At 41.4% G+C, this 25,735-nt stretch overlaps 2 protein-coding genes across 2 annotated transcripts in view; one reads left to right on the top strand and one right to left on the bottom strand.

The window, feature by feature from the left end:
- Positions 1-1,674: 1,674 nt before the first annotated feature.
- On the top strand, positions 1,675-14,440 carry heca (hdc homolog, cell cycle regulator). The gene is made up of 4 exons (XM_066677124.1): positions 1,675-2,089; positions 5,771-6,844; positions 10,638-10,792; positions 13,952-14,440. Exons 1-4 carry the CDS (start codon positions 1,900-1,902, stop codon positions 14,114-14,116), a joined length of 1,584 nt encoding a protein of 527 aa, XP_066533221.1. The 5' UTR covers positions 1,675-1,899; the 3' UTR covers positions 14,117-14,440.
- Positions 14,441-20,424: 5,984 nt separating this feature from the next.
- The window catches only part of txlnba (taxilin beta a), a 38,958-nt gene continuing 33,647 nt past the window's right edge, over positions 20,425-25,735 (bottom strand). Inside the window, exons 8-10 of the mRNA XM_066677362.1 lie at positions 23,093-23,185; positions 22,848-22,943; positions 20,425-21,722 (exon numbers count right to left, since the gene is read on the bottom strand). Coding sequence (XP_066533459.1) covers positions 20,634-21,722; positions 22,848-22,943; positions 23,093-23,185 — 1,278 coding nt within the window. The 3' untranslated portion in view covers positions 20,425-20,633. The remainder of the gene's footprint in view (positions 21,723-22,847; positions 22,944-23,092; positions 23,186-25,735) is intronic.

Raw genomic sequence — 25,735 nt, 5'->3', positions numbered from 1 at the left:
TTCATATGTAGAGGACTAACTGAACACTATATAGTTCTGACAGTGAGATAATATCAGTAAGCAGTGTGTTCTCCATTTGCCCCAGTTACTGCCTCTACTCTTTTGGAAAGCTTTGTATGAGAATGTTATATGGTTTTGTTTCACACAAGAGCATTAGTGAAATCAGGTTATGTTGTAGCATGATTTGTTCTGGAACCACCTGTCCAACTTGCATGGTGTTTCATCTCTACAGAGCATGGGGTTCCATTGCTCCACAGCCACAAGCAAATGCTTGGCATTGACCATAGTGACCTTAAGTTCATGTGTGGCTGAGTGGGGGACACCTTAAAGTACATGCAAACACAGTCATTAGAACTGGTGGTTACAACCATTTGGATACAATGGGGTGTATGAGGTCAAAATAAGATCTACGATAAGATACCATCATCAGCACAGAATTATGTTTCACATCTTCATTTGTCTAAAGATTATTACTTATATTCAACATGTTCTTAATCTTTAAAGACGTTAGCCCCATTGTTAAGATCTGTAAGTCATGATCTCTATCACTGTCAGCAGTGCCCCTTCAGGACAGAAGACTATTTAATTCTCCCTTCCCTTTGTGTAAGAGTAGGCCATCTTTAGGCCCTGGAACCGCCCCACTGCTGCTATTAATAACCCGGAGTTGGAGAAGGGGTGGATGGTCTGTGACGTAGAAGAGGGCGACAACAGCAACGCCCCGCCTCCTTTCTCTTCAGAGGCTGGGAAGAGGTTCACTCCTGAAGAACCGATTCTTCGGAAATGCGCGAATGATGATAATGAATGAATCGAATATACGAGTCAACGCATCATTTTCTTTACAAGTTGAGTGTGGTACGACAATTAATCTCGTTTAGATCTTTAAAGATTTGTTAACATCTTGACCTGATTTCATGATTTTAAACCAATGACGCTGACGTTGCTAAATTCATTCATGAATGGAATATTGATTCTCTAAGCGCAAGACTAACTAACAGAGCAGAAAGGAGGAGGCAGCAGTGTAGTTTATTTCAAATGTGTGCTAGTATCAATTCAGAAGGGGCTGTTTGTTCGGTTCCACACACACACACACACACACAGTTCATGTTTTACCGGCACTAGGAGTGCACAGACTCAACACCTCTGGCTGGGCAGTGGACATAATAGAACTCTCCTAACCTCACACAGACTCAAATCAATATTGTATGGTCTCGAGGTTGTGCAGCAGTGATACAAGCTGCTTAAATGGTAGCTTTACATGATGAAAAATAATTATGAATGATTACTTTTTAAATGGAAATTAATATAGGAGTTTTTATTTATTATTTTATTATTTGTATTATATTTGTAAACATTTTTAGGTCCATACCTCATGAATGTTTGACACAAAGTGGAGACAAGTAACTTATTACGTTTGTTTATGTTGGTGGCCAAACCACAGCTTGACCAAACTGTGTACCTTCACAGGAAAAGAAAAACAATATTTGTAAGTTTTAATGTAAGCAATTTTTCAGGCAGGGCAAAAAGTAAAAAAAAAATAAAATTAAGATTTCGTGTTGGTTTTACTAGTGAGTGATACATTGCGCTGTTTTATCTGGTTACGAATCAACTCCATTTGTTTTGAAAGAGCGATTCGTCGTCGACTCGGAGCCGACTCCTTAGTTCCGGAGAGTGGAATCAAAACACGCGGACACGCCTTCGCCATGGCTCTCGGTCTGCTGTCAGGAGAAAGCGCCGTATTCGCGAAGATAGCGCTGCAGCTTTAACGGCTCCGTGCGCGCAGGCTCCCGGGGTCCACGGAGACTCGAATAGTCGGGTCGAATAAAACAGAAAGGCATGCGTGGCGGCGGCCGCTGAAGGCGCCCTGCGCTTCTTCGACGAACGACAGACAGCACGGCCGCGATGCCCAACCAGAAGAGCGGCAAGGGGAAGAGGAACAAGCGCACGAACAGCAGCGGGGACGAACAGGAAAATGGAGCCACTGCGGCGGCGGCTGCGGCTGCTGCGGGAGGAGCGACGGGCGCAACAGGGGCCACGGGCGCCACGGGGGCGACGGCGGGGGCTACAGCCGCTCCACTGACCGACAACAGAGGTGAGAGAGAAGGGAAAACAACAGGGCTCCACACTGTTTTGGTGGCGGGAGGGGAGTTGAGGAGGAGGTGGAGGAGGAGTAGGAGAAGAAGAAGAAGGCGGGGGTAACGATGCTGAAGCGAAATTTACCTTTGGAGAATCGATTCATGAGTTCAACTGAACCGAGCTTTCCCTTTTGGCGTCTACGCAGTGTTTAAGTCCGTGGAACACATTAAAACACCGCATTAAATTAACGACAAACCATAACACTGTATCACTTTAAGGACACCGAGCTTAAATCAGCCCAAGTTTTCAATCTGTATATTGTTCATTGAGTAGTGCTACGTGACAGTCTGGTGCTTGAAGAAACGTATTTTACACAATTACAGGTCGTGAGCATAATTGGGACGTTTGCTCTACGTTTGGCTTTCGGAGGAAAAAAAGCCATTGTACAGACGTTTTGGAGGGGACAACCAAAAAGAGGGCTTCAGATTCTGTGTTGAGTTTAACATATAGAAATATTAAATAAACCGTATAGCCTTTTGCACGTGTAGTTTCCCAATATAGGCATTCAGCAAATAACAATAACAGTGCCATACACTGTACAGCAATGTGTTGTTTGCAGAGAATGTGCATTTAATCATGGTACGAAAATATTCCCTCCTCTCGCATTCTCCTCACAGCAGCCAAAACCGAAAGTGAATATTTGAATCGATTTACTGAATCGGGCACCTCGAAGAGTCGGTTCCCTGTGTGATTTTCAGTTCGTTTCTTGTCTTTCGCCGCGCGCACGGACTTGTCTCCTGCCGGTCACGGCATGCTTCGCGCTTTGTTGCAGAATATGTGGGTTGCGCCATGATCGCGGGGTAACTCGCCCATCAGTACCCCCTCAACCACGAGCTGTGTCACCGGGACGAGCATGTTTTGATCAAGGTGACTCGATCTTGCTATCGAGATTCAAAAGATTCATATTAGCTTGTTCATTCATTTAACATCGAGTCAAAGGAACAGGTTTTGGTTATCAGTGTAACTGACACGGACTCTTTGGGATTAAAGATTCTCCCAGAAATTCATCAGGAATCAAGCTTACGAACATGCCTCTTTTTGCTAGTGTACCAGCCTCTACACTTAACCTTGTTGTACATATTTGATAGCACTTAGCCATTAGTGAGGTCAGATCCAGAAGTTGGAAAATCACCATAGGTTCAGAAACACAGACGCCACAGCATGGAAATCAGAACACGGTTCCACTGCTTCATACAACCACAAAAGGGGATTTATACACTTTAGCCTATGTTTGACATTGAGCATGGTGTACTTAGTTATTTGTGCAGCTGCTCCAGAGCATCCCATTTTGCTTTATGCTTTTACTGTGGAGATTATACAGGCTGTACATGTGCAATCAAGCATCTGTTTACAGTTTGCAATTCAGAGTACATTAATTCACTAATAATAAGTGTCTACAAAGTTATGGATCTCAGCACAGGATCAGAACTTCCTTGATTGGTACATCACTGTTTTTATAAGATGTATTAAGCTGTATTAGGATATATTGTTTTATAGCATGAACCACAGCTGAATTTGGGTCAGTATGTCGTCTCTAATGCATAGACACACACACACATTGTATATATATATGTATGTATATGTATATACACACACACACCCGTATACTATACACCCACAGTGTCTCGGGGACACACTTTGTCTACGCTGGTGTGTTGCATTATGTCTTTTCTTCTGAGTACTCTTCTTTATGTAGGCAGCTCACCCACAGAGTTTGCACAAATAGAAACTCTGATTCTTACAATTCATCAAGGCCACACTGGGTCCTCTGGTCTATTGATAGACACATTTGTATGTGTTGTCCAAGGTCAGAATAAATGGCAGTCATGCACAGATGACAGAGCCCATATTATTTTTACTGATCAAATTGAGTCCAAACACTGTACAAAATCCCCTTGGTGAAACAACCGCATGGTCGGCAGCACAGTGGTGCAACAAGTAGTGTCACTGTCACACACCTCCTGGGTTCTGGTGATGTGACTTAAAACTCTGCTTCTGGTCACTCTCTGTGAGGAGTTGGGTGTGTTCTCCCCATATCTGAGTGGGTTTCCTCTGTGTTCTGGGGTTTCCTCTGTGTTCTGGACCAAAAACACATTGGTGATTGAATTGGCTGTGCAAATGTGTCCGTAAGTTTTAAGTATTTCAGTGGTTTTAATTCCGTCAGGTTTTTCACAGGTTTTCTCAAGAATGGAGGCACCTGCGGAGACATTTAATGATGTGATGTAGGACACACATAGGATGAGTCGCAAACTTTAGGGGCTGATCTTGCAGCACGCTGAAATGAACGAGACCACCACCTCTTTACTCAAAGTAATGAAACTTCTGGGAGCTATAGGGACGTTTCATGAACCCTAGCATCCTACATACGTGTCATAAACATGTCCTATTCATTAAATTGCTACCATTAAGCTAGGGCTGAACAATTAATCTAAAATTAATCGTATTGACATTCAGAACATCTAAACAACAAAATATTGTCTATATCGATTATATCTTTTTTTTTTTTTTATCTTATATGTTTTTGATTCTGTTATGTCCCCACTGTGTACTGTCCCTTTAAAACCACACTACCATGCTGTAGTCCGGTGACTCTGCCCCATTTGCAACATGGTGGAGAACCTAAACACCAAAGCCAACTGAGCGACTTCAGCAACTCATACCAAAGAAATACACAGCATCTGTGGTTTAGACGTGTTTTGGTTTGACGATAATTATGACAACTCTGAACAAAAAGAATTCAATTGTAAACACAGCGACCAAAACACAATCACACACCAAACATAAACAGCACTCAGAAAACGAGAGGATTACGCTCCCAACAACATTAGAAATATATCCCAGCTTTAATACTGGAGCATATTTACAGTGCATGCCTCGTCACTAAACTATGAGGGAGAAAAAACAAAATAATCATTCATTAATCGTAATCGTGGTAAAATGTACAAATAATGGTGACATTGATTTGCACTCATATCGCCCAGCATTACATTAATCTAAGATTTATAATAGTTGTTGTAATAATAATGTAAAGAGTTAAGAGTGAGTAAAGTATTTTGCCATCATCTCAGCAATTATTTCTTATGAAGAGTAGAAGACAAGGTTGTTGGGGACAGTCTCTAAAGTCCAGTAACATTGCTGTGCATGATCCATGCTGTGAAAACATGCACTCAGACATTCCACTATCATGTCAGTGTCACTCTGTGCTTAAAATAGTGTGACGGCAATGGGTGAATCAAGAAGCCACTCTCTCATTCATTTATTTACACCAAGATTACCCCAGCTCCCCGCAAAAAACTAATCCTGAATAGGACTTAAAAGTGAGTCACATGCTATTATAAATCATATAAGTAAGTGTATTTGCATATAAAACAGCCTAATGTAGTCGCTAATTGATGCACAATGCACATTTGTGGCTGTAAGCTTTGCCTGTTAGCTACTTTAGCCTCACAGCTCAAAAAGGAACAAATTGCTTTCTAGTCCCTTATGGGATGGCCACAGGTAAAATAGGTTTAGGATCTCTGGAAAGAAGAATAATTAAAAGGTCTGATTACTTCTTTAAGTTTTATGATATAGATGTAACTTTGTAAATGAATAATGTATCAGACACTTTGCTTGTGCTTTGTGTTGTGTTTTGCAGATGCACCGTGTGCCACTCCTCTGGTGTGCAGCGTGGGCCGAGCCGTGGACCTGGAGAAAGATGACTACCAGCGTGTACTTTGCAATAGTGAACACTGCCCCTATGGCAATTGGATGCACCTGCAGTGCTTCTACGAGTGGGAGAGCAGCATCCTAGCGCAGTTCAACTGCATCGGCCGGGCGCGCAGCTGGAATGAGAAGCAGTGCCGGCAGAACATGTGGACCAAGAAGGGCTATGACTTGGCCTTCCGCTTCTGCTCCTGCCGCTGTGGGCAGGGCCACCTGAAGAAGGACACGGACTGGTACCAGGTCAAGCGGATGCAGGATGAGCGCAAGAAGAAGGTGCCGTCGGAGAAGAGCGAGGTCAGGGCCAAGGCCAGGGAAGGAGGAGCTTGTGGTGGAGCTGGAGCAGAGGCCCAGGAGGAGCCCAAGAAAGGGAAGACGTCCAACAAACTGGCTCACCGATGCTCCAACCAGGAGCTGTCTCGTCGCCAGTCTATGGACCGGCAGAACTCTCAGGAGAGAGGTCACTCTGTTCCAACCTCTGATTCCCCCGGTCAGTCTCCTCCCTCTGGCTTTTCCTTCTTCTCCCCTCAGCAGGCAGCAGGCCCACGCAGCTCCCGGCACCTGGGCGAGTTCCTGAAGACTGCTGTCCACATGGAAGGTGGCCGGAGGCACCTTCTGGCCGCCCGTGGTGCCACCCATCCTGACCATGGGGCAGCAGCTGCAGCTGCAGTGGCGGCTGGCCTGTGTCTGCCTCGCCTCGCTCCAGGCGATAACCCTGTACAGTTCCTGAGGAGGCTGGACCTCTCCGAGCTGCTGGCGCACATCCCTCGCCACAAGCTGAACACTTATCATGTGCGTATGGAGGACGATGCTCAGGCCGGGCAGGGCGAGGACCTGAGGAAATTCATCCTCTCAGCCCTGAGCGCCAGCCACCGCAACCTGCTGCACTGTGCTTTGTGTCACCGCACACTACCCATCTTCGAACAGTTTCCCCTGGTGGACGGCACGCTCTTCCTTAGCCCCTCGCGCCACGACGAGATCGAATACGATGTGCCCTGCCATTTACAAGGTGAACTTCTTACCTCATGCACTTTCTTGTGTTTGTATGTGTCTAAATTCCATTTGAGGCAGCATGGTGGCTCAGCAGGTAGCGTCACTGTCACACAGCTGCAGGGTCCTGGGGTTGTCGGTGTGAGTCCCATCTTTGTCTGCGATTAATTATAGTGTGTTCTCCCAGTGTCTGCTTCCTCCCACAGTTCAAAAACCCATGTTGGTAGGTGGATTGGCTATGCTAACGTGTCCACAGGTGACACGTCAGCAGTCAGTTAACATAGTTAACAAGTTAACAAAGAGATCTGAATGTCTGCAGGTGTGGAATTACTGTTGAATATGAAAACGTATCTTTGTAATATATCTGCTGCTCAATTTTAACTCCAGCCTTGTTTGGTCCAAAAACCAGCACATAATTCCACACCAGGGAATTTAACGCACCTAATATTTAAAGACTTTATTTTCTGGTTGTTTGAAAAAGGCAAAAAAAAGTATTGAGTGTAACCATATTTTGCCCATAAACTAATATTAAACACACTATAATATTGTCATTTAAAAATTAATGCCAAAAAACAAACAACATATCAGTGAAGAACCTTTCATTATACACATACACTTTTTAAAATGATTTTACAGTAGTATTTATTGGTAATCTAGACCACTGTTTCTCAACATTTTTTTGATCTTGTGCACTATTTCAAATCACCCGAATCTAAAGTGCACTAAAAATACTTACCTTGCATCCATCTGACAGCCAAAACACACTGTGTGAAACTATTGGGGACTTGGTCAATCAGTCAATAAAATTTTATTTATATAGCGCTTTTCACAACAAAAAGTCATCACAAAGCAGCTTTACGGAGATCTAGGTCCAAGCCTCCTATGAGCAAGCCAGGGGCAATAGTGGCAAGGAAATACTCCCTCAGCACACGAGGAAGAAACCTTGGAAGGAGCCAAGACTCATACGGGGAACCCATCCTCCTCGGGTCGACACCGGGTCGGCTTGGTCTCTACCATTTGATTTCCCAGATTTTACCATTTTACTTCTGTAATTATGAGTATGTGCGGCACGCTGGCTCCAGGGACCTGGACGTTGTGGGTTCAAGTCCTGCTTCAGGTGACTGTCCGAGGAGTGTGGTGTGTTCTCCCCGCGTCTGCATGGGTTTCCTCCGGGTGCTCTGGTTTCCTCCCACGGTCCAAAAACACACACTGGTATGTGGACTCAAGTGTTCAATAATCCTGGGTAGGCTCCGGACCCACCACGACCCTGAACTGGATAAGCAGTTACAGACAATGAATGAATGAATGAATGATAATTTATAAAATACTCCAATGGAAAATACTGACTTAATCTCTCATCTAGAATTCTTAGATGCTGAGAAATAAGGTACAAATTATTAGACTTTTTCCTCTAAATATCTAAATATTTAGAGTGACACTGTATTTATTCTCAAAATATTCTGACTATCCTTGGGACACTTCTGAATTTAATTTCAGACCCATCATAACTCCATTTACATGATATGTTTTCTAACTCTCATATGAATTTTTACATCAGTAATGTAAAAAAGGGTGGTCTAGATCAAAATTTTTGGGCTATATTTTCTAACAGAATGCAAAAATTGCATTACATCTGCATTTGTTAATATTTAACAGGAACAAACCTGATCATATCAAGGACCCAAAACTGGATGGGATAATGTCTAATAGAAACCTATAAGTGTATTTAGACATTTTGTTCAATGTCTTAAGTGTTTAGGGAACATATGAAATATATTTAACATGTTTTTCCAAATGACTCTTTATGACATATTTTCTCAAACCAACTGCTTTCACACATTTTTATAAAAATAAGGCATATTGCATGTTACTGTATTATAGCTTTATTCTCAATGTTGTACAATCTCCTCAGTCACATGTGAAACTGCATTACTGGAAGCGCTACAATACTAAACGACTTGATTTACAAATGATTTTCTGTGGTAATTCAAACAGTGAATAAAAATGTACAGACAAGTTAAACTTTAGCCATGTTCAAACAGTCATTTCTTTCCCCTCAAACACATCGTCCCACTTTAAAATGTGTGGAGATTCTGAATGCAAACAACCAAAGAAAACTGTGTTTCATCACAATCATAGATGTTCCCTTTAAAACACTGATTCGCATGGAAACAGTATTATATCTATCCATCCATCCATCCATTCATTATCTGTAACCCTTATCCAGTTCAGGGTCACGGTGAGTCCAGAGCCTACCTGGAATCATTGGGCGCAATGTGGGAATACACCCTGGAGGTGGCGCCAGTCCTTCACAGGGCAACACACACACTCATACATTCACTCACACACACACCTACAGACACTTTTGTGTCGCCAATCCACACAGAGGAAACCCACGCGGATATGGGGAGAACACACCAAACTCCTCACAGACAGTCACCCGGAGTGGGAATCGAACCCACAACCTCCAGGTCCCTGGAGCTGTGTGACTGCTGCACCACCGTTCCGCCAGTATTATATCTAGTATAGTATAATTGAATGCAATTATGTCTACTCAGTTGTACCTAAAGATGCATCATGTATCTGGTGTAACTGATGTGATTAATTCAAAGTACATGTAAACTAATCAACAGGGCACAAATAAGTGAGTGGTGATGTTTCTTATTTGGACTGCGTCTCTGTTGCACCACTCAGCTGTTATTGAGATGACGGTTGGCTGTTACTATGTGTCTATTAGGGCAGGGAAGATAGTTGTGATGGAAATTTGGTGGTGCACAACTGACAGCTGATAAACCAGGGAGAACAGTGAGGGGGTGGTTATAAGCAAAGCTGTTCTTTTCTCAGCCGTGGGCATTATGAGAGGTTTGTTAATGTCTGTATGAGAAGCTCAGCGCAGCCCCCCTGAATAATCAAGCCATTAGTGATCCTGAAGAGGTATAAAATGGGCTGAATGTGAGTAAATTAGACCAACTGTAACTTGAAGTAAAAAATGAAATATTGCAATGGAAGGGTACAGAGGGGCTTTTATCTTTATATATATTTATATGTGGAGTGACCTTCTACAGCTTGTAGCTCTGATTGTATTATTATTCATACAAATCCCATTCCAAAAAATGCTGGGACAGTAGGTAAAATACTAGTAAGAATAAAAATTAGTGCATTGTAGATCCACTTTGACCTATGTTTAAACACATAACATTGCAAAGGCATGATCTTAATTTGAGGATCTGTAGTGCCTACTGGCACACACACACACACACACACACCCACAGAGAAATAAACCACAGTTTGTTGTTCATAGTCGCCCTTAGTCAGAAATCATGGGATTAAATGACTTGTTCTGCTTTTCTGCATCTTCCTTAGAGTACAGGCACAACTCAGATATAGACAGAATTAATAAATATTTAAATAATATAAAAATTAAGCTTTCACAACTGGAAAATTAGTATTTTCAGTCCCCAAAAGATTATTAATACTTGGTAAAAGGGGACGAGACGTAACATGGTGGTAAACATGTTCCATTAAATATTTACAGTAAAATAAAGCTTAATAAGAAAGAAAACATTTAATGTGTCTTTATAATTAAGCAAATTTTATTAGTCACATCTCTGCATTTACAAGCATTTCACATACTATCACAGCTTTTTTGGAATTAGGATTTGTAATATAATAATAAAGAAGACCAGAGCAACCGCAGCATATTAATGTGCTTCCTCCTTTGATCACAGCTAAGTAATATCATTAAGCTGCAGACAGAATACATTTTTATTGATGGGGTAATCATTTTCAATGCACTTCTCGTGTTTCTAAAGGGAGGCTGATGCACCTGTATGCTATCTGTGTGGACTGCCTGGAGGGGGTGCACAAAATCGTGTGTATAAAGTGCAAATCTCGATGGGACGGCAGCTGGCACCAGCTTGGCACGATGTACACTTACGACATTCTGGCTGCTTCACCCTGTTGTCAGGTATGGAATGTTTTCCATGTTTCCTGGAAGATTACAAACATAAACACTGTAGAAAGATTATGCCCCTTTTGCTATGGTTACAGCTTCTATTCTTCTGGGGCAGCTCTGGAATTTCTGTACGGATTTTATGACATTAAGCTGTGAGAACAATAGTGAGATTAGATGCAGATGTTGAATGATTACGTCTGGAGCACAAATGCAATGCCAACTCATCTCAAAAGGTATTAAGTGGAGCTCCATCATTGTTCATCTCCATCAAAAAATTCACTGGTGTTATTTTATAATTGCTGAAAGTATGAAGGAAAAAAAATAACTATTAAACAAGGGGGGAGGTTTAGGTAATAATATGTTGTTGGTTGTCAGTATTCGCCACTGTCCGTGCTGAAAAAAAACCCCCAAAATACAGAAAAACAAACCAAAAAAAAAAAAGAATATGTGATGTATATTAAAAAAATACACGATGTGTGAATCTTTATTATAGTTTACAGTGTTGTAATTTCAGCTGTAAAAGTGCCTAGTGATCTAGATGGTCAAAATACAATAATATATAACAAAAAACACTGATTGTGGAAGCTCCTGAGCTTTGGGCAATGGAACTATGTTCCCTGGACTTACTCATGTCAGTGGAATGGGACGGTGCTCCATTATTAAGAGAACTGTCTTAAATTTGGATGCAGCTGCTACAGGAGCTTTTGGATTTCTTTGAATGATTTTATAGACAACAGAGACACTGATCTCTATTCATGTCCAGATTTCATATTCAATGCCACCCTGTTCATATGAAAAATTAAAATGTCCTTTTAGCAGACATCCTTGGGTAGCTGTATAAGCCTAAGATTAAAATCACTGACAGCATTCATCTTCTCAGTGTGTTGTTCTCCTTGTGATGTGAAATCTTTTCAGCTGCAATTTTTCCAACCTTTATATTTTTCTTTTTTATAATTAAACTCACTTCACTCTGTGTATGAAAGAGACCATGTGAGACTGGCTAAATTCCTATTTACAAACATGTAAGGGATATAAATGCATTAAGTGTATATCAGTTTTTTTACAGGCTCTCAAATGTATGTAATGGCCAGGTCAGGGAACATGCTTGAACCCACCCTTCTGAGGCTGAGGGCACTCAGGATTATGTAGACAGCAAGGTAGATCAGGTTCTGTATCTTTCAATAAAACAAACCTAAGATTGGTGTTGCTCAGAAAAGTAAAACATTTTTTGGCTCTCATGGGGAAAGTGGAGTAGTGAGATTACTGTAATGCCACATGAACATTTTATAAAGTCTCAGAGACAACACCTTAGAAATAAAAAAACACAGATTTACTGCCTTCCAATCTGAGTGATTTGCACTCTGAATTTTATTGCTACTATTTAGTCGAGTGGGTTTCACTTCCTCATCCCAAACCACAGACTTGCATGTGTGCTTACACACTACTAGCGTGTTTCATAGATACAGAAGTGAATGTCCTTCCATCAAACACAGCAAATATGTTTAGATTTGAAGTCACTGCCATTTCCAACAATTAGCTCTGACTTCTCCAGTCAGACATTGCTGATTAGCATTGAGTTTGTAGAGTTTGTAGTTTCATGCTTTCTATGAGGCATGTGAAGCCAGCCACTGCTTCTTTTCAAACTGCTTTTCCAACACAGTGCCACTGGACAGCTTAACGTGCTTGGAGGAGGACACTAAATACATGATTCTGTAATGTTACCTAACAAATGCTCACATTGGCTAGCAATGTCTGAGGACTTTGGGGAGAGGAAGGTTATCTTAACCACCCAGTGAGAGTGAGGACAATATAGTTGTCTTGGGACAAATCCCATTTCTAATTTTTACCACTTGTTTTTGAGTGTTATCTTGCCCCTTAAAATTGGGTGTTCTTAATCTATTAAAAAGGACAGCCCTTCAAGAGCCTGATACATCATCAGATGTATCAAATAAAAAAAAGAATAGAGCTTCACTCCCAGGATTCTAATGGTGCTCTACAGGCGGCTCTGCACTAGTTTACACTGTTGGCCTTTAGTTAAATTTAGGGCATCATATGACTTCAGAAGCATTTGACAATCATATATTTTCAACCTCATTCACTCTTCTGTGATTTGAAGAAGAATTTGGTAGATTTTCATTTGAGCCTTCCAGTTCCACTTTAAATGTTGCATAAACATGTAGAAAAATCCCCAAGTTAATAAAAATGTTATAACCACACACAATCATCATGCTTTGACTTTAGCCTGTGCAAGTGCCCTACACCGATGTGAGCGTTTATACTTTTATGCTGGTGTGTCTGCGTAGCTCTGCAATTACGCCACTAAGGCTCAATGCCAAATATCTTCCTCAGCCCATAGTGCACAATGTAGTGGTGCATAAGTATAGATTTATAAATCTGTAAAGTGCACTATTTAGGGAGTAGGGCACTAATTGGAACAGTGTAGCTTACACGTGATGCTAGGAAAGAAACTTGTAATCTCATTTATTTGTTTATTTATTATTTACACTTTGCTCTTTGACATTTTTATCATTTTAAATATTTTATAAGGTTTGTTAAAATTATGTTTAATTTTATGTAATATCTCAGCTACAATGTAAATGGGGGTAACGCTTAATGTACTGTGGGTTTATATAAAGGTGAATGAGAAAATTCCTAACAAGAATCGAGACATCATAGGCAAAACACAGGGGTGGGGCTAAGTGGTAAAATGGGATTCACCCTTGGACTCTCAGCAACGATTGGCAGAGACTTGACAGGTGGTTGAACCCATATTGCACCATAAACTACAGGTATTCCTCACTTTCTTCCAACTGACACATGTTGGAAAAAGCTTTTAAATCTCTGTTATTATGAAAGGTTTATGTAGAGTCATGTTGCCTAAGAATCATAACCTACAGTAGAGTGTTACCTTTTTCTTTAGTAAAAATCACTGCCATAAACAGTGAGTCGTGAATTAAAACGGGAATCATGCCATAATCAAGTTTGAGGTAAACACAAAGGCAAATGAATGTGAAATCTCTGTTTCCACATTTGTATATTTGGTATCAGTGCTACTGCATGAAATCTGGTAAATGTCCGACTATATTTGGCTTTTCATCTCAGTGAAGTGTTAGAATATTCAAATGAGGGTTCTGTCGAAATAATGCCATTTTTCTGTGTGTGTTCTCGCAGGCCAGACTGAACTGCAAGCACTGTGGCAAGCCAGTCATCGACGTGCGGGTGGGCATGCAGTATTTCTCAGAGTACAGCAATGTACAGCAGTGTCCGCACTGTGGAAATCTGGACTATCATTTTGTCAAGCCATTCTCCTCTTTCAAAGTTCTCGAAGCCTATTGACAAAAGTTGTTCTTGCATGCTAGTTTGCTTTTTTTTCTACACATAGGGTTATATTATATTTGGATAAAACGGTTTTTTGTTTGTTTTTTGTTTTTTCCTTTTGGGGTTTTTAGTTGAAGTTTGGGGGGAACGTTAAATGACATCAGGTCAAGTAATCGCAGAGGAAAGGTGGGTGAGGGAGCACTTCACTATCTGTTCCTTAGACATTCTTTAAAGATTTCCTCATCCGGCACTTAAAACCACAAAAGCAACAAAAATACTGTGACAAGTGAATGTAACTGTATGCCAAATTTGCTCTTTTTGTACAAAAGTTAGAAAACAATAAAATACTAAAAAAAAAAAAAAAAAAAAAAAAAACGAAAGAAAGAAACCTGCTGTTGTTCACTAAACATAGTCTGATTTTGCTCTGCTTCAAGTTGTTATACCTAATTATGAGTATATCAAATCTACACTTGTGTTAACTTCGGGTGAATGCACAAAGCTGAACTGTAATACTGACACAACAAGAGTGGAGAAATCCACCAAAAACTAGCCTAGAAATAAGAGAACAAAGCTAAAATGGCACAAACGAGAGCAGTGAAGGAGGTGAACAGAGCAAAAACATGAAAACACAGGCAGGGAAATGAGAGAACCAATCTAAAACAACTTAAACAAGAGCGTCTGTTTGCCTTATTTAATGCTGCTGCTTGTTGTAAGCTGTGTGTGTGGTTCGTTCTCATTTAAAGGGACAGGTGCTGCAACTGTTCCTTCTGAAAAGGGCTGTTTAGACAGGGAGAGAATGCTGCTGTGGTGTTTTAACCAAAGTAGGCCAAAGAGAATAGTGTTTACATTTGCCTCGTTTTGCCAAATGGTTTAAGGGTGTTTCTCGCCACTGCAGACCTGTTATCTCGGTTATGGTTTCTTTATACATTGCTAAATCAGGAGCAGGAACTGCACAGCGTCTCATAATAATTATGCGACAGTTGCTGTCATCAGATGTGTGTGGTCTCACACTTCTGCCCAGATTTCAGATTTAGCATGCTAAATAAATGAAGAAATATGAGCTTTTTGGATTGTTTTTTTTTCTACTTCTTTTTATTTGTGTGTGTGTAAAGCAGCAGAGAATACTGCAAAATGAAGGGGCTTACCTTGCATATGTGGCCAACAGGAAGACTTGTGTGGTCAAAGTACGTTATAGAGACTAACGTCATATCATACTCTTTTTTTTTTTTAATTATAGGAAGAGGTTGTACTTTTCACTTGAAAAACAATTGTGTTGCAGAGTAACTTAACATTTCAGCAGCAAAGGGTTAAAGGGCCCATCAGGGGATCCCTGCATCATTTACGCCCTCCCACAGAAAGGTTCTGTGGCCCTAACTCCACTGCGAAAACCGGGTAGCATTCCATGCCGAACCATTCCCATGTGGAAAAGCCACCAGAACTGTTCGGCCCAGCACTGGGAAATAGGCCAATATGTCACCTTCAATCATGTTACAACTAGGGCTGGACAATACTTCAATATCAATATATATCGCAATAAAAAATGGTTTTCAGTATTTCAGTATACATTATTTACAGCATCCATCACTGACCGACTTACAGGGCATTGTCGTCAGTTCATTACACTCAATTTTAAAGTTAGTTAAAAAATATTAATATTGACAAAGCCAAGATGTATTTGTTTGATGGTGATGTCATGTTGCTTTCAGTTCATAGCCATTTTTCTGTGGCTTTTTTATTGTTCATATTGACACTGAAATTATATCGTGTTGACCGAAATTAAGACATATATTGTGATATCAATTTTGGCCATATCGTCCAGCTCTAGTTACAACTGTAGCCAACTGGGTGTAGTGTAGTGAGTAACACTGACTGCAACATGGTAGACCATGCTGCATGTCCCCACTATGGTAAACTCATTATGCTGCTATAATAAGAGTCCTTGGGCAAGTCTCCTAACACTACAGTTGCCTCGCCTCTGTAACAAGAGTCACTACGGATAAAAACTTTAATGTAGGCAGAATGGAAGAGGTGTTATCCATTACGCTATCCCAACCACTTCATCTTTGATGCCTTTTACGCCATTCATATGTATCCATTTGATTTAATACCAATTTATACATAAATGACATAGTTAATTAATTCTGTCCCTCCATGAGCCACCTCCATAATTATTGCTTTCCATATCAAATGGCTTCTCTCGGTGAGTCTCCATATTAATGGAGATGGACAGCTCTTTTGATATGGCTAATGAGAAGCAGTGTAATTGAAACCTCCCCTAGTCCTGTCAGTCTTTGAAGACGGAGAGGCAGTAGAGTAGGAGGTGAATGAATGAGTGAATCATCTGATGTTTCTTGCTACTTTACCACTGAGAGGCAAGAAAACAGAGGATCTTACATCAGGATCCTGACACAGTCAGTGCCACCAGCGCTATATTTTAAGAACAATTCTGAGGAGATAAAAATTTATATATATATATATATATATATATATATATATAATATACATTGTCTATCAGAGCTCCATACAGGATCACTTTGTAGTTCTAAATGTACAGACTGTAATCCAGCTGTTCTCCACATACTTTTATTTTTAAGTATGCAGAAAAACAGGTAAAACTACAGTGTGCTCCTGTAAAATGCACAGTGAATATAGATACAAGGTAGGTCTTCCTAATCTGATGATTGTTCTGTGTCTTGTTTTCCTTTAAAAGAACAGGGCTGTTTAGACATTGGAGAACAATGCGGTGTCGTTTGATCCTCGTGGTACTTTGACCAAAGCATGTCAAAGATGTTTCATTAAGACCAGCTTCCCCTTTAAATCGGTATTCAGGACTCTGCACTATTTGTCATTACTGAAATGTACGTAGCTCATTGACAATAGAGGCCCTTTTAAGGTCTGATTTATTTTTGAAGCTCAAAAGTGAATTTGAAAGGAAGGCTTTTGTATCCAGCAAAGTGCACACTGCCGTTAAAGGGAAATTGAAATGAATAAAATGTTCATCATGATTAAATGGTTAAGACATAAAGTTACATTGGTCAGAAGCTGCCACATAGCAACAGGGGTTTTGGGGCCCAGGGTTAAATGCTTGCCTCAGGTCACTGTGTGGCCTTCAGTGTGCTCTCCCAGTGTCTGCATGGGTTTCCTCTGGCTGCTTTGACTCCCTCCCTGCTTTTTCATTTATATCACATTCATTTGTCAAGACTTGCTGGGGGGCACACTGGCGTGACAATTAGTGTCACTGCAACACAGCTCCAAAGTCCGGGGATCCTGGGTTTGAACCTCTTGGGTCACATTAATTCATTCTTTTTTTCTTTTATTCTCTCCGAAATGATAGGCTTTATCTCTCTCTCTCTCTCTCTCTCTCTCTCTCTCTCTCTCTCTCTCTCTCTCTCTTTCTCTATCTATCTATCTCTCCTTTTTTGCTGGCTTGGTACACTTTTTAAAAAAAAAATAGCGGTGGCTTTATTTCCCTAAAAGTACATTATATTCTCTTCTCCAGAAGGAGGTGAATATTTGTAATCTTTCATTATACAACTGTGTACCATAAAAGAACATAATATTAGTCCTGGAGATGAGATGACGCATATCATCACTGGCCAAAGAAGAAGCTATAATCACTGTAATTTTAACTCTATATGACAATGAAAATCTGCCCTAACTTTCAGTGAAGCCAGTGCTCAAAGATGTTATTCCATGTCATTTTGGAGCATTTCTATTAGTCCAATCTTCATTTCATTTTCACACGACGTGAAGGATATGTGCTGTGTTCAAATTAAGTCGTAAACTAAAAATCAGCAAATATGGAGATGCATGTTATTCCTTGGACAGCGACGGTAAGAAATCGACTTAAAAATCTACAAACAATATAGAACAACGTACAGTTATAATCCCTAGCTAAGGTACTGCATATATACCACCAGTGACAGTACTAAAAACCCAAGCACTTTAATTTTAATGATTCTAATTTCACTCAAGTTTTCACATTGATTCAAAGCGTATACATTAGAAATCAGTTCAAAAATAGTTAATAAAACGTTTCACCATCCCTGACACAGCCTCCTGTCAAGCCACTGTATGATAATGAGACTTGAGCAGAGCGTCAATGAAAAACCCCATTCAACATTAGAAGGAGCTTTATTGTTATGGCAGGTTCAGCACAGATCCAAAGCAGACATTGCTTTATAAAGGCGGAGGCACACACGGGCCCCATCTGGTGGCACAAGACTGGAAATAAAGCCATTGTTTGACAGCTCCCCTCACAGCTATGACTCAGAGCTCACTTGCGTAACCATGGCCTTGTTGCATATGAATAAATGGTTGCGACACGTAAAGGCAATGTCCAGTCATGTTTTTTTTTATTTGAGAGAGTTTCTTGGTATCACTTGTTCATGTATTTGAAGCTCTACCGTTGGTCTCATGGCTCACTAAAATATAGTGGGCTATTCTTTGCCTTTTTTGAATATTGCCAAGTCTTTGTAAGTTATTTGTGTTTTGCGTTTGCGAACACGGCCAAAATGATTCAAGAAGCCGTCCTTGATGTCAGATCTGTTTGTTCTAATACAAATTTCTTGAGAAAATTGGACACGCTTGCGCACACACACGCATACTCACAGGCCGGTGCTTCTCTGGCATGCCCCACGTAGGGAGGCTGCCTCATGCTGAATACTCGCAGACTGCTTGCGGTTTTTTTTAGGTTGTTCCCATGGAAACCACTGTGTGGTGAAGAATCAGCGTGTATAGTAGTGCTGACCATTTCAGAAATGAATAGCATCTCCTGGCAGAATGTCCACTTTATGAAAAGTGAATGAAGAATTATACAGAGGTTTTTTTTTGTTTGTTTGTTTGGTTTTTCTTTACTTTTTTTTTTTTACTGTTTTCTTTGTTCTCCCTTGTGAAACTTTTTTTTTGCCACAAAAAAAAGAACAAATGCCTGCCAAGGACTCAAAATAATCATCATTCATTCATTCATTGTCTGTAACTGCTTGCCCAGTTCAGGGTCGCGGTGGGTCTGGAGCCTACCCAGAATCACTGGGTGCAAGGCAGGAACAAACCCTGGAGGGGGTGCCAGTCCTTCAAAGGGCGACACGGACACGGGGAGAAAACAAAATGGTCATCAGATCATGTTAATTAATTCTCTAACCTCTTCATCCTGAATCACTGGGTACATTGTAGGTACACAGACTGGACAGTCCATCAGAGGGCATCACACACTCACACCTGTGGGCAATTTTGCACGGTCTATCCACCCACCGACATGTGTTATAGGATTCTTGGGAGAAACTGCAGCACCCTGAGGTAATCCCAGGTGAGCCGAGATGAGGATCAAACACAAGACCCTAGGATCAGGACTGCAGTGTGGCAGTGACACTACTTGCAGTCGCTCATGTTATTTATTTAAATATAATCCACTTACATAAGTGCATGAAAAGCTTCAGTTTCCAAAGTGGAATTCAAAATTGTGATGAAAATATTTATAAAATTTGAGACTCCAGGAAACACAAAGACCAGGCAGGCCACCAGCACCAACACTAAAAGGTTTCATCTTTGACAAACAGTGGAATATTAAGCTCTACTCTTGTTTCAAAGCTGAAAAAAAAAATGCCCAGGGCTTTGTGTTGGTGTCTTCAGAACAAAATACTGAGCCCAAATCTCAGTGAGAAAAGTGCCACTAGCTTCTAAGAGTGCACTGTACAGATGTAGAGAAATATCCAGTACCTGTGGCTTTCTTTGTTAGGGAACTGGGCGTGTAATCGGAAGGATGCCGGTTCAATCCCCAAAGCCGGCAGGTCATGACTGAAATGCCCTTGAGCGAGGCACCTAACCCCCAACAGCTCCCTGGGCGCTGTGGCTAGGGCTGCCCACCGCTCTGGGCACGTGTGCTCTCTGCCCCCTAGTGTTCATTAGTGTGTGTGTAAATATGTGTTTCACTGCACGGATTGGGTTAAATACAGAGAAAAAATTCCTCTTCCTCTGCAAGCACAGTGGCTAATAAAGTGATCCTAATTCTGATTCTAATTCGGGTTGACACTTAATGAATGAAATCAAATTTCACCTATGTAATTGTATTCTGAATACTGTGTTTTATTATTGTAACTGTAACGGAATACATTTACTTGTGTTTTATATTCCATTACTCCCCAACACTGCATATACACATCTATGACTTTATCAAATACACACACACTAGGGGTGTTCAATAAGTTCTCTGTATCTGTATTACTGGGTCTTCTGGACTCTTGTGCTGAGCATGGTATCCTTTAATGTAGAAGAACGTTTTTCAGACATTATTATTAACAATAGTATATATCTTTATTAATGAGTAGAGAAAGGTATCACAAGATGAAAAAGTATGCATCACACTGTGAGCTAACAAAAGCTTTTCTTAAATTAGTAGGGAAGGTATGATAGGTAATGTTAGAACATACAGTTGATAACTCAAAACACAACACTGCACTCATCCCAGCACACCACCACAGACAAAACCAAAGACTAAAAAAAAAATAAAATAAGAAAACTCTTGGGTGTGTTCACATCCTCAGCTCTTCTTTGCACCCTTAGCAGCACCCTTTTTCTTAGAGGGGCCTTGTTTTTTGGGCTGGGCTTGTTTACTGGTCTTAGACTTGGCTTCTTGGCCTTTGGAGGCTTGTGACTTCTCTTCGCTTGCCTTGGGCCCTGCAGCCGCAGGCGCCTGCTCTTCTGATCTGATGGGTTCTACTTCGATGGGCTCTACCTCTGGGGATTCTGCAGTTGCAGGTTTTACCTCTGGGGGCTCTGTTGTACTGGACTGTACTTTGATGGGTTGATCTTTGGTAGGTTCGGATGAACATGGGTCTTTAGACTCTGCTTTGGGGTCTTGTGGTGTTTGGACCTTTTTGACCGGGTCAGCTTTGGTGGGTTCATCCGGACTCAAGTCTTTAGACTCTACATTGGGGTCTTGTGGTATAGGTACTACTACTTCGATTGGCTCTTCTTCAGTGACCTCGGTTGCCAAGTCTTTGAATCTAACCTCTTTTTGTGGAGCTGGCTTTGGCTTGCTGGAGTTTTGCTTGGGTGTATCTTGCTTAACTTGCGCTACGTCCACATCTTCCTTGGGTAGGTCTTTCTTGGGTGGTTCTGCTTGTTGGCTTGAGTCTTGTTTGCTCTCTGACAGGAGTCCCTCAGTGTGGATTGGCTCAGAAACGGTAGGTGATACTTTATTCACTTCTTGCTTGCCCTCTTCTAAACTGGAAGGTCCTCCTGCAGGTTCGCTTGACAAAGGAACATCAGAAACCTTAGGTTTAGACTCCAATGTGTTGTCTTCGCCTTCTGAGTCATCCACCTCGGCTGCGGTGGAGGCCAAGAGAGAAGCAGCGAACTCTTCTAGGCGTGCCTGCTCCTTCCACAGCTTCTCCATCTCTGCGGTTAGTGCCGGGCTGGGCGCTGTCTCTGGTTCTGGAAGCTGGCTGAGCTCTGGTAGCTCCTCTACTTCGCCCTTTGCTGCCGCTATAGCTGCAACACCCTGTAAGCGGATCTCTTTGATCTTGCCATACAGCACTTTCCTCTCCTCCTGCAGAGCTCGACACAACATCTCCAGCTTGTCGATCTTCAAGGTGAACATCTCCAACTCTTTGCCCTTCTCAGATCTCTGTAGGAAAGTGTGAATGGAAGTGTCACTGAGTGCAGATTCCACAGTAAAATATAGAAAGTCAAAGTGTATATTACATAAAGTAATGCTCCAGATTATAATCTTTTTGTGCCACTAAAGTGTTTCATGCACATGTGACTAACTTGAAACATAAAGGGACACTAGGTAATATTTTTACATTTAAATTACAGCTTTAAAATCATTGTGATGCTCCACTGAACTGTAATAGGGAGAAAGGGCCTCTGTCATTGATAATCTGGGATCAGAACTGCAGAAACTGCACTATGTAACTTTTTTTGGGGGGTAGGAATAAGCAATATATGTAAGCCTATAGGCTTACGCGGCATCTGTGGACTAAGCAGGCTTAGCAACAAAAGGTCACTCGCTTAAAATACTGGGGTGGGCTAGTGAAGAATCAACACTGTCTATTCCCTCAACATCCAAGGCTGACGTACCGTTGAGAAAAGCAACTAAAAACCAACTGTTCTCTGGAAACTGGGGATGGCTGTACACTGCTCTGGGTGTGTGTATGTGTGTGTGTGTGTGTGTGTGTGTGTGTGTGTGCACTGCCATGGATGGGTTAAATTCAGAGTCCCGCCAAAGTGCACTTTTTGCTTCTACAATTAAAGACTGTAGTCCATTTGTTGCTCTGCATACATTGTTAGCCCTCTTTGTAGCTGATGGACTGAGAATAGTCCATAGTCCTTTGACCACTGATAAAAACTGGACAAGGGCATCTACAAGGTGGACCAACACGATAGTGGCGTAAGAGTGGAAACGGTGTTTAAAACTCAAGCAGCACTGCTGTGTCTGATCCACTTGTAAAAGCACAGCACACGCTAACACACAACGACCACGTTAGTATCACTGCAGCGCTGAGAATGATCCACCACCCAAATCATACCTGTTCTGTGGTTGTCCTGTGGGGGGTCCTGACCACTGAAAAAACACGATGAAGGTGGCTACCGAAGCATGACGGACTACAGTCTGTAATTGTAGAACTACAAAGTGCACCTTTATGGTCAGTGATGCTGATAAAATGAGTGTAGGAACAAAGAGGTGGCTTTAATGTTCTGGCTGATCAGTATGGAAATACAAATAACAATTACTAATACAACAGGTTACCTCTTCGATCATCTCCATCAGGGCTTTGTTGCAGCTTTCAAAGCGCACTTTCCACACATTGGACTCCTTCTCTAGTGTCTTCATCTTCTTGGTCATCTGTGGAGTAGGTCCATAGTAAATATTAGTATTTCTTAAAATGCAAGGAGTGTAATAACACAGTAATTACACTGCATTTTTGTGCTGCATTAAGATCACTGCACATCACGAGTCATTCTGCTTCAAAGCTGTGATGATTTGGGACACACCTTGTCCATCTCCTGTTTGAAGGTAATGTACACTTCATTGCTCTTGGCCAGCGTTGCCTGGAACTCTTCAAACTTCTGAGAGTACAGCACGAGCTAAAGGAAACGGGTGAGAAAGCAAATGTTTGGGAGCGTTCTCTGAGACCACAAAGGTAGAATACAGTGATAATTCAGTTTGCAGTTTGAGAACATACAGAAATCCAGGCTGGTGCAAGGGTGTTTGGAGTTGGATGGCAGTCATTTGAAACAGTATGTGCCTTAAGACACTGATGTCCACAATTCCAAGTCCTAGAGTCCAAGTCAAGTCTCAGGTCAATATGACAAGTGGGATATAGGAAGTATAAATTAATGCTTATATATTCCAATTAAAAGGAAAAACACAACTGAAGGGTGAGTCAAAAGTCACACAACACCCTTTTATTTCAGAAATGAAAGGGGTATTGACATATCTGATTACCCCAGCAAGTAATGGGTAAGGGGTTTTATCTTTTAGGCTATGTCTGGAACAGTGGCGGATGCTGGTCTTTCAAGGAGGGGAAACTCAGTTTCGGCCTACATCATAAAATGTGTCGGTTTATTTATGTGTAAATTCTACCCTCCATTCCTTTACAAGAAAATGATCTGTGACCCTGTCGTACCAACAAGGCATCTCCAAACACAAGCAGCTACAAAAAACCCACCAGAAATAGAAGCTCAATTTGTCGCTAGTCGTTTCTAACAAAGAAAATGCCGCTAAGAGGACTTAGAAAGTCTCCGGTTCTACTCAGAACAGAATGAAAATGTAATGCTTGCATGGATCTTTACACCAAAGGATCACTGATTTGCTCATTTCGCTGTCAATCAAAAAGGGATTCAGCCTCAGACAGATCATCCAATCATCATGTAGAAGCTGAGCGTCCGGGCCAGCCAAGGCCAGCCCACTGCCCCATAGACCCCCAGAGACGCTGAGCTTTTGATGGGCGAGACAAAGCCCAGCATTTATCCAATGACTCGTCTCGTTTCCCTGCACTTCGCTGCCTCACTACTGAACTCTGTGGACGCTCAGCGTCCGCGCATGATTGACAGGAAAGCCGCGTCTTTACCAGTGATAAGAAGCTGATTCGGAACAAAAGTTGAGCGCGTTGTAGTGCATATTTATTCAATGACATGTACACACAACAGTGTATATTTGATCACTTATTTTTTTACATTTTAGGGGAAGCTGAGCTTCCCTTGCAGTCTTAGAGCAATTGCCTCTGGTCTGGAACATATCAATTTCTGAGACAATTCTGGCTTCATGACCACCTTTCCATTGGGAAAATCTTGGCCTTGTTCCAATATGGCAGCTTTCAAGATGGCGGCCATGTCCCGGACATAGACTAAAAGATAGGAACTCTTTTCCATTACTTGCTGGGGTACTCAGATATGTCATTATCCCTTCTTATAGGATCTTGTTATTAATTTCTGAAATAAAAGGTTGTCCTGTGACTTTTGACTCACCCTGTATGTGTGTGTGTATAAATATAAATATATATATACATATATATATAGGGGGAGAGAGAGAATTATGCACATTTCCTTACAATTTTTACTCACAAAACATGATAGTATCTGTTTTGTCTCCACCCAATGATAATAATAAAAAACAATCGAGCTAGGGAGTCCTTAGGGACGAGTTAAAGTCAAGTTTGAAGTCTAGTTGTTTGCGAATTAAGTGCACCTCGAACTAGTGAGAAGGCTTTTAACTATGTTTTGTGTAGTATATAAGGATTTGATGGCACTTAAACATATAGGAGCTCTTGTCCTGATGTTGGATGTTTAGTTCTAGGTCACAAACACCATTCCAACACATCCCTTCAGAGAACCCTTGCTCCCAATGCGGGGAGGTCCATGTGCAGCTGCTCCAGAGAACCATAGGAATAGCTGCACCTACCATATAGGAGCACTTTGTAGTTCTACAATTATAGACTGTAGTTCACATGTTTCTCTGCGTAATTTCTTATCCCCATTTTACCCTGTTCTTCAATGGTCAGGACCCCCACAGGACCTCCACAGAACAGATATGATGTGGGTTGTTGATCATCCTCAACGCTTCATTGACACTGACTTGGTTGTGTTGTTTTAGCAAGTGGATTAGACACAGCAGTGCTGCTGGAGTTTTTAAACACTGTGTCCATTCACTGTCCTCTCTGTTAGACACACCTACCTGCTTGGTCCACCTTGTAGATGTAAAGTCAGTGAGAGTAGCTCATGAGAGTTTGCATTGGTTGTGTTCTAGTCCATTAGTGAACACAGGATGCAGCTGGCTGAATATATTCACAGTCCAGTGACACTGAGGAGCTTAAAAACTCAAGCAGCCCTGCTGTGTCTGATCCACTCTTACAGCACAGCTCACACTAACACAATACCACAACATAAGTGTCACTGCCATGCTGTTAGTCATCTACCACCCAAATCATACCAGCTTTGTGGGGGTCCTTTGGGTTTGCTGTCCATTGAAGAACAGGATGAAATGAAAAAGTGTAGATAGAAGGTAGATGCTCCTAATCCAGTGACCATAAAAGTTTCACTGTCTTCATAACTGCACAAACTGTCCTCTGCCATCGGCAGTGATCTGGGCTGTATACCTGGTGGTTTGGTGGGAAATACTTGTGAATAATTCATTGG

This window comes from Hoplias malabaricus, chromosome 7 (genome assembly GCF_029633855.1).
Source record: "Hoplias malabaricus isolate fHopMal1 chromosome 7, fHopMal1.hap1, whole genome shotgun sequence".
Taxonomy (NCBI): domain Eukaryota; kingdom Metazoa; phylum Chordata; class Actinopteri; order Characiformes; family Erythrinidae; genus Hoplias; species Hoplias malabaricus.
Note: the sequence above shows the minus strand (reverse complement) of the source record. Positions and strands in the feature narration are given on the sequence as shown.

What these genes read in the sequence shown, in the direction of transcription:
- heca (XM_066677124.1), top strand. Translation starts at nt 1,900, where the DNA reads ATGCCCAACCAGAAGAGCGGCAAGGGGAAGAGGAACAAGCGCACGAAC. An exon ending in TGTGCCCTGCCATTTACAAG is followed by an intron (nt 6,845 to 10,637) that starts GTGAACTTCTTA and finishes GTGTTTCTAAAG; the next exon opens with GGAGGCTGATGCACCTGTAT. An exon ending in CTGCTTCACCCTGTTGTCAG is followed by an intron (nt 10,793 to 13,951) that starts GTATGGAATGTT and finishes GTGTTCTCGCAG; the next exon opens with GCCAGACTGAACTGCAAGCA.